The sequence below is a fragment of the Brassica napus genome, chromosome C1 (assembly GCF_020379485.1).
Source record: "Brassica napus cultivar Da-Ae chromosome C1, Da-Ae, whole genome shotgun sequence".
Classification (NCBI taxonomy): domain Eukaryota; kingdom Viridiplantae; phylum Streptophyta; class Magnoliopsida; order Brassicales; family Brassicaceae; genus Brassica; species Brassica napus.
Genome location: NC_063444.1, coordinates 23,423,551 through 23,432,755, shown reverse-complemented (window position 1 = coordinate 23,432,755; position 9,205 = coordinate 23,423,551). Strand labels below are relative to the sequence as shown.

The window sequence follows — 9,205 nt, the reverse complement described above, 5'->3', positions numbered from 1 at the left end:
AAGACCTTCACTATACATACCAACCATTCCAATTTTTTTTTTTTGATAAACCCTATCGGCTGATCCGGTCGATTCCGGGGGGAACGCAGTTAATCCTATAGAGTGTACATACAAACCTTCACTATACCACCACCTTAACCAAGTGGTGGTAGCCTAGTGTCAATCTCTTGGGGTTTGGTGTGTACCCACATCAGTCCTGGTTCGATTCCCCCTGGGAACTAAATTATCACTACTTGGCTAGTCTGGGCTTGAGTTTTGGTCCAAGTGGTTTACATGGTGGGCCATAACAGATGATTGGTCCACCTCCTGACATTAGTCGGAAGGTATTCCAAACTCGGGTCAGGCAGTGTGGTACGCTTTCGGGCTAGTCCACTCTGTAGTACTAAGTGCGTTCCCCCCGGGACCGACCGGATCAGCCGATAGGACCTATCAAAAAAAAAACATCAACATAGAAACGTTTCCAATATATTCTCATCTTTTTCTGAAGATTAGTATAAAGATTGTGAATTAGATCAACTCAAAATCAACATGTATAACTTCTGAAGTAGCGATATTGGTGCAGTTGAATCGGATCAAATGACTGTATCTTTCATTTGAGTCGATTGATTTGATTGGGCCATGCCAATATCTCTATTATGAAAAATTACATATATTTTGTGAATTTTTTCTCTTATAAGATCATGCTTTTGCCAACCTTTACCTAATGTTAACTTGTTTCCGAAGCAAAAACATGAGAAAGTTGTTGATAGAGTTTGGATATAGATTCTCGAGCTCTCTTCCTCAACGCTATCTCAATGAACAATATTTTATTCAATAGAGTAAAGCAGTTAGACTTGTAAAACATATATGAGTCGATTACATGGGCCACATTATGTCTTTCTCTTGCACTAAGAGACACATTGCACATGTGAGGCACTTTCCCTTGGCCAAAGACATAAAGCAGACTAATATACCCTTACCGAAGGCAGCTTGATGTTTTGCTTCCCAAAGGGAAACCGGTTTGGTCTATGGAAATTGGTTTATTTTTTTCCTATGCGTCCTTTATTGGTTAGGATTATTGAGTGAAGTGCCTTAATCTTGACCGTCGGATCTGGATCTTGTGGTTTCAATCAAAGGCCAAAATTGAAACTTGAGAAGTAAGACAGCTGTGATAAAGGACGTGAATTTGTTGTGTTGGGTGTGGAGGAAGCGACCTAGCATACTAAAGTTTCTGCCTTTATTGGAGCTGTTCTTGGCCGAAATTCAAGGTGTCGATCTGTTCTTGTTTTTTGTTTTACGTTTATCGATCCAACTCATCTCCTTAGTAGTTGGTTTCTGTGTTTCAGGTTGGTGCAATGGAGGACCAGTGCATCGTCATGTGCGGCGAGTGGGTTTGTGATAATGGAGGGAAGTGGGATTTTGTGCTTGACAAGCGTCAGATGGCGCATCTGGTTCCTTTGTACGAAGGAATGAGCTTGCGAGAGCTTCAAGGAAACGTCTTGCGTGAGTTTGGCGTCGAGGAGTGTTTCTTTGTCGCTGCACTTAGCTACTGGCCGCTGTCGAGCTTGGAGCTAGCGACCGGGATAAAGACCCCGCCGCCGCCGGTATTACTGACAAGTGATGGAGCCATAAGATACTTTTTGCATCATTTGAGAGTGAAAGGAGCTATGAATTTGTTTGTGAGATTTGAGAGGAGCAGCACCGATAACGATTTCGTTAGATGATTCCGGAATGGGTTTTGTAACGCCGGCGACATGTAGACCGAAGGGATTTTCAAAGGTGAGTTCTTGCGCAACACAAAAACGCACACCTTTTGTTCGGCCGGCGACTTCAAAGTTGAATTCTTGCTCGACCCAAAAGAAAGCACCTTTTGTTACGCCGGAGACTTGTAAACCGAAGGTGAGTTCTGGCTCGTCTAGTCATTGTTTTGGGACGAGAGAAGGTCCAAGAGATGCTCCAAAAGAGGCTCCCGAGAAGGCTCCCAATGCGCGTGTTGTTAATCTTGAGGAAGTGGAGTTTGTACGTGAGGTTGAGAGGGTTGAAGAAGTAATCAATTGTGGGAGTGCATTCAGACAGGAAGAAGTTCTAAGCGGCAATAATGTTGGGGAAGATGCTGTGAATGCGGTTGATGAGAGAGACGTGAGGCCTAGAGGGTATGACAAAGAGTTTTGGAGTCCACTTCTTAAAGGCGACTATTGGGGGTCTAGTGTTGTCAATGTTATTTACAATGAGGATGAGATAGTGGAAGATTTGATAAATAATAGTGGTGGTAGAAGCAGCGTTAAGACTGGCACTGGTGATGACAAACACCCGTGGATGGGGACTAACACCTACAATCCGTGGACGGGTGGGGAGAACAGTGGTCCGAGTGTGGACAGGATGCCACGGGTTTCAACAAGAAAACTGGATGAAGTGGATGATGAGGAGTTTGATATTCCACCACTTTTTGATGATACAAGCTATGCTGCAACAGAGATACCAGACATGGACTTGGAGGAAGGTGATGGAAAGATCTATGTTGGGAAGGTGTTTGGTAACAAAGAAGATTGTCAAATATCACTGGCTATATACGCTATAAGGAATCAGTTTTGCTTCAAACAGACTAGGACAAAAGTTGATTCTTTTGTGGTGGAGTGTCCTGACCCAAGGTGTGATTGGCGTGTGACAGCCCATGAAATTAGAGGTTGTGGCTATTACGAGATCAGGAAAGCACAACTAGATCATAGCTGTCCAGTTGATTTTAGACAGGGCTATAAGTGTAAAGCTACAGCACGGGTGATTGCAGCTGTGTACAAATCGAAGTTTGGTGATCCCGGGAAAAGGCCAGTGGCGTCAGAATTGCAGAAGCTTGTGCTGGAGGATCTTCGTGTGACTGCTTCTTACATGAAATGCTATAGGGCTAAAGAGAAGGCTGTAATCGACGTTCATGGCTCTGAAGAAGATTCTTATTTGAAACTGCCTGAGTATTTGTACATGTTAAAACTTGCGAATCTTGGAACAGTGGCTGATATTGAAACGGAGGTTGATGAGGATGGTGATGAGCGGTTCCTTTATCTGTTTCTTGCCGTTGGAGCGTCTATACAAGGTTTTAAGAAGCTACGTCTGGTGCTGGTTGTAGATGGAACACACTTAGGAGGCAACTACAAAGGTGTGTTACTCACGGAAAGCGGACAAGATGCACATTTTCAGATTTTCCCTCTAGTTTATGCTATTGTGGACAACGAAGATGAAGAATCATGGACTTGGTTCTTGATGAAGTTGGAGAGGATATTAGGTGATTCTCCTAGGCTTGCGATCATATATGACCGTGCAGCATGCATTGCAACAGCTGTGAAACATGTGTACCCTTCTGCTAATCACGGTTACTGCATTGTCCATTTGGCAAGAAACGTCAACTCTCGTTACTCAAGCAAGAACTTGGCTAAAATGGTAACATCAACTGCAATGGCTTACCATATCGGAGATTATAGGGATCTGTTAAGCAAAGTAAGGTCTCAGAGGAGTGAGTGTGGAGTGTATCTGGGTAAGATTGGTGCTGCTCATTGGCCAAGGGCTAACTTCCTTGGAAACCGCTATAACATCATGACTAGTAACATAGCGGAGCAGCTGAACCATGCACTCGTGGAGGGGAGAACTTCACCTATTGTGGAGCTGGTTATTTTCATTCAAAGGATGATGACAAGGTGGTTCAGTGCAAGGAGAAAGAAGGCGGAAAACCACAGGGGTATAGTTAGTGTGGAGGTGGACAAGGAGATGACAAACAATATGGCAACGATGAAGAGGAGTAAAGTGAATTCTTCTACTGAATGGAATTGTGAAATTATAGGGAAGTATGGTAGGAAAGAACGTGTTCATCTTGCCACTAAGCAGTATCGTTGCAAGTATTTTGATTTTTATCAAAATACCCTTTGGCCATGCTATGATTGCTGCTGACAGTTTGGGAGTCCGTTATGAGACTTTGGTTGATCACTGCTACAAGACATCTACATGGAGGGAGACATATACTGGGGTAATCAGTCCAGAAGGAGACCCTCGTGATATGGATATCCTTGAAGATGTGAAGAAGATGGTGTTGATGCCCTCTGTGACAAAGAGACAACCGGGTCGCAGAAGGAAGAACAGGATCCCCTCGATTGGTGAATATCCGGTAAGCCTCTTATTTGTAGATTAACATATATTGTGGACAACATCCGAGCCCTTTATAAACACATATACTTGTGTCAGGTAACGAAGAAGACGAAGCTGGTTCCAAACAAGTGTGGTAGGTGTCGTATGGAAGGGCACAACCGTTCCAGCTGCACTAACCCAATATAGATTGACGTGGAGGGCATTAACGTGGATGATGGGGTCGAAACATGGAAGACTTTAACGTGGTTGATGGTGTTTTTTATGTGGAGAAGATTGTTCTTTGAGATAAAAAAGGTGATTGGTAATTTTCGGAAGTGTGATTTGTTTTGAAATGAGAGAACCTTCTTATTTAATGAATACTCTTGTTTAGTGTTATCATGTCGACATGAAGATGGTGGGTTGAGAATAATTGGATGTTTAGTGTGATTTGTTTTGAAATGATTGTGTTTTGTTTTGAAACGAGAATACTATGGTCTACTTGTTTTGATCGTTTCATATCGACTTGTGGATGTTGGTTTGAGCAAAATATGTGAGTTGCAATGCAACAACAAAAGAGCAATCCAGACAATTAGAGCTACAAACAAAAACAAAACAACAATTCAGGCACATGGGCTACAACAACTAAAGAACAAACCACCAGACAATTTAAGTTACATTAAGTAGATAGAGTTGCACTAGGACAACAAAGGAACAACAATTCAGGCACACAGAGCTACGACAACTAAAGAACAACCTACCAAGAGAATTTGAGTTACACTCAGTAGATAGAGTTGCACTAAGACAAGTACTATATAACATTGGAATCACATGACATCTTCTGTATTAGAGGAGTTTCCAATAGAGGTAAGTCATAGCTCCCAAAAATGCCACAGCTGCTGCCGTCTTTTGCATCGGACCATTAGTTTGGAGCTTTGAGCTGATGTTAGGGTTTAGCTTTGTATCCATTTACTCTTTCATCTGCCTTGTTTACTCATCAATTGCCTTAGTCAGCTGCATCATATTGTGGTTGATTTGGTCTCGCAACTCTTCATCACGGCCCACAATCCAAGATCGCAGATCCTCAAGCTAGACTTTCGTATTTTCCGTAAGTGCTTGCAACTCGTGGAGTAGATCCAAACGCCTGGCATCTACCATCCTTATCTCATCAAGCAGTGCTTCGTCTATCCATTTAAATAGATGGCTCTCTGTTTTCTTCTGATCACCTCAACACAAGTAATGTTGGATTTTTCAAATATATATGTTAAATTTTAGTAAATAGGAATAAGGATTAGAAACCTGTAAATCAATTTTGCATCTGTAGAATCTGCGGTACGGATTCTCCTTTGTCTCTGAGGCCCAGGTATCGAGGCCTTGCCCACACCAGCATTTAGTTGGGACTCCGTAGACGGTTCTGCGGGCACCTTGACAGGAGGTAGAGGAGGAGGAGCTGCTGATCATCTGTGACTCTGTGCCGTCAATCGGGAGAGTGGAGTAAGAACCCTATTCAAGAAGTTGGAAGATATGGAGATGGGAGTGAACCGGTTTAAAATATATTTAATTCAATTAAACCGGGGGCGGACCGATATTAAAATTGATTTAATGTAATTTAACCGTGGTGGACCGGTTTTGGTTGGCTTGAAATTAATGTAATTCAATCAAACCCGGGTGGACCGATGTTAAATTGTGGACGGGCATAACTCTGTCCACAAGATGAAATACTTTTGCACCGTCCACGACAGTTTTTTACGAACAAAAAGAGCAGAGACTGTTTGTTGGTATCATCCACAAAATTGATGTAATTAAATTAAACCAGGGTGGACCGGAGCTAAATTGTGGACGGGCATAACTCTATCCACAAGATGACAGTACTTCTGCACCCGTCCACAACAGTTTTATACGTTCAAAAAGAGCAGAGACTGTTGATGGTATCATCTACAAGAGTTTTTCCCAACAAACACAGACAAACAAAAAAAAAACGACATTGCACATCTGAAAAGAAAGCCTAAAATAAATACTTAGAGATAGGTTTAACATATTACATTGTTTGTGGGTATCAGTCACCCCACGAACACAAAAAGATGACATTGTTCTGAAAAGAAAGCCTAAAGTTTGCATAACCAAAGATAACAAGTTTGTGGAAAGTGAAAAGCCTAAGCTGGGTAGTAAGCAGGCATTACAATGGTCTTGTAGATGTCAAGTACGTACTGTTTGCGGAAATCATCAAATTCGCGGTCTGTGATGCTTGACATGTGTTCGGGATCCCCGTGTGCGTGCATTTCCAAGAATTTGACAGTAACAGGTCTGCAGTCGCCTCCCCTTTCGTTGATGTAGAGGTCTTTGATACGATGCCATGTAAAAGGTGCAAGGCCGCGGAACTGAGTGAGCTGGTAGTTTGTAACCTTCTTAACAAGGGAAGGTAACGCCTTGAGAACCGGAGCCATGAAACGACCAGCAGTCGTGTCCTTGTACAAAGTGGAGAGAGGGTCTAAGACTTCGACACAGCCCAAGTCGAGGTTTATCGCAAGACCAACCCAGTGTTTATCGCCCCATATCATGGGTGTGTAGACAGTCACCACATCTTCCATCCATTTCTTCCCGGGCTGGAGAACAAGACCCGTCAGCAGCTTGTCCCATTCGAAGGTATCTCTCTTTCTTGACTTGTTGAAATCCTTGGATTTTGCCTGGATTCCAAAAGTAAGGTGAGGGGTAATGAAGGCAAGTTTTTGCTCCTCGAAGACCCCCCTATGTCTTGCAGCTAGCATGTGCATGAGGATTTCCATGTGCTGCAAAGAATAATGGAACAAAGTCTTATTAAGCAAATGACATGATAAGAAGTTCAAGTCACAAGTGCAAAGGTAAGGTAAAATTCACAAATTTGAATAGAGATGTGATGGAAGTGTACGTAAGTTGTTGTCCCTTTCATAGGCTGTGCTAGTTGGAGTAGGAAGTTGTTGGAGAAGTCGAGTTTGGAGGGAGTAATATGGAACCTGACAAGGAAAGGTGGTTAGGTAAGCTTTAGCAATCAAAAGAATAGTCACAATTTGAAATGCACTTACGCAGCACTAAACTTGGAAATGATCTTTTCGAAAAGATCCCACTCAATTTGAGGTAGTGGGCTTAACAGATCTGGCGCAGGGACAGTCTTGCAGCGCAAGAGTTGTTTTGCAAGGTGGTTTTCTTCCATTGATGGAATGTGCTTGGGCGTTTCTGGAGCTGGAGAGCCGTCGCTCAAAGATACAATGTTGCTGTCCTCAGTTGGTTGAGCCTAGACAGAAACAACAGGAATTACTTGCATGAGTCCAAAATACATTCTAAGTAGACAGTTGAAGCATATACATAAAATCACTGAAACTGCACACCTGTAGAGCAGAGGAAGGTTTGGTGTTGGGAACAGAAGAAGGTTTGGATGTAGCGGTGGCTGAGAATGTGTTGATTGCTGTCGCATGGCCTACGAAACCTGGGAGACTGTCAAGTTCGGGAGTCAAATGGAGGGGTGACAAAGAGAAGATCCGTCTCTGCGAAGATTGATTGCATGATGTGTCATATTTGGGTTGGCTTAAAGAGGGGGGGGGGTGAGGAGTAATGGCTTCGGGGCTGTTTGGGTGGGCACTAGCATCGTAGATGGCCGAACGAGGACGAAGAGATGGGGGAGTAGTTGGATTTGGAGCATAGGGGGGGTGTTGAGAGTTGAGTTGTGGACGGGTGGGCTGTCTACGGGGGGATTTTGGGTGGTAGAAACATGGACGGGTGAAACATTGATGGGGGATGAAGGTGTTTGGGGATTGTGGATGGGTGAGGTATGGATGGGTGAAGCGTGAACGGAGGTAGCGTGGACGGGTTCACCAGTTGTGGAATTGCTGTGAGAAGTTGAGCCGTAAAGCTGTGCCGCGTATTGGCTGATGACCGGCGAGTGGCTGTGATCTTCCTCCATAGGAGCCTGCGACTGAGACAAGTAGAGGAAAACCCAAAAATTATGTAGATAAGCCTCACAGTTAATGACACCTACAAGAAGTAGCAAATAAATAACATTACCGTATGGTGAGAGAAATCAGCTTTTGGCTCCGTCTGGCATACATCGTGTAAAGAGACCGGAACGTTGACGTTTGTTGGTTCAGTCTGACATCCTTTGTGTTCAAAGGCAGTGTTGCCTTTTTTTACCAATCCTTGTCCGAGGAGAGTGTTGAAGGCAGAGCGCTTGAAAGAAGTTGTAGTCTTCTTGCGCTTAAGCAATTTTCGAAGCAGCTTTGACTCCTTTTGAAGCCTGGAGACTTGATCTGAAATTGCAGACAGGAGCTCCAGTTTTTGTCTTCTGATGTGCTGGAAGAAGCCGCGGCATGAAAGTAGCTACTGATGCGTCTCTACTTACAGACCGTGTCTTTTTTCTTTGATGTCTTCCTTGCTTTGAGAACTTTTTTGGTGACTGGCTTTGACTTGTAGGCATTTTTGGGAGGTGCTTCCGGCTTGGTCTTTGTAGCTTTGGGTTGATCTTCATCATTTGTAAGAGTAGTGATTAAGGGCTCAGATGTGACTCCACCATGCCAAAGGTCCTTCGTGAAGGGGCGATGGTCAGCTATAAGTTGCTCCATGTATGACACACGGTCGTCGTTGGAGACATCAGGCAAAACTCCCCATCAAGGTTGTGGTTGACTATGTATTGGCATCAACGATGTCACCTGAGCTGGAGTTTACCAAATTAACATTAACACAAATGTCAAATCTTCAGAACATAACAGCCAGAAAAAATATAAAGAGAGTGTAGCATATCGTTGAGTATATAACTTACATCAGGGTCGGCTTCCACGCTTATAATATCGCTGGCGCTGGGTAGAAAGGAAGATTAGGGCCGTCGAGGTCCATGATTATACGAGAATCAAATGGGATTGGAATTGTTGACTGTAGTTTTGGGACCGCCTGGTATGCATGGAGTTGTAGTGCAAAGGGGAATCCCCTAAGCCTCAATGTCTCCTGCTTGAGGAGCTGAACCATTGCTCCGATGGGGTCTTCACATTTCAAACGGACGAACTTCGGAGGTTTCATGCAAGTAATGGTCTTGATAAAAGACTCTCTGCCCCATGGGTGTGAGCAGAAAGTGTCAACGTCTTGGACCATTCTAACGTAC

The 9,205-nt window shown here is 43.6% G+C and overlaps 1 protein-coding gene across 1 annotated transcript; it reads right to left on the bottom strand.

The window, feature by feature from the left end:
- Positions 1–6,236: 6,236 nt before the first annotated feature.
- Positions 6,237–8,672, bottom strand: LOC106373566. The gene is made up of 7 exons (XM_013813723.1): positions 8,453–8,672; positions 8,119–8,360; positions 7,826–8,029; positions 7,446–7,601; positions 7,143–7,351; positions 6,989–7,073; positions 6,237–6,869 (listed from the first exon to the last, which is right to left on the bottom strand). The coding sequence occupies exons 1-7, from the start codon at positions 8,670–8,672 to the stop codon at positions 6,237–6,239; spliced, it is 1,749 nt and encodes a 582-aa protein (XP_013669177.1).
- Positions 8,673–9,205: the final 533 nt, after the last annotated feature.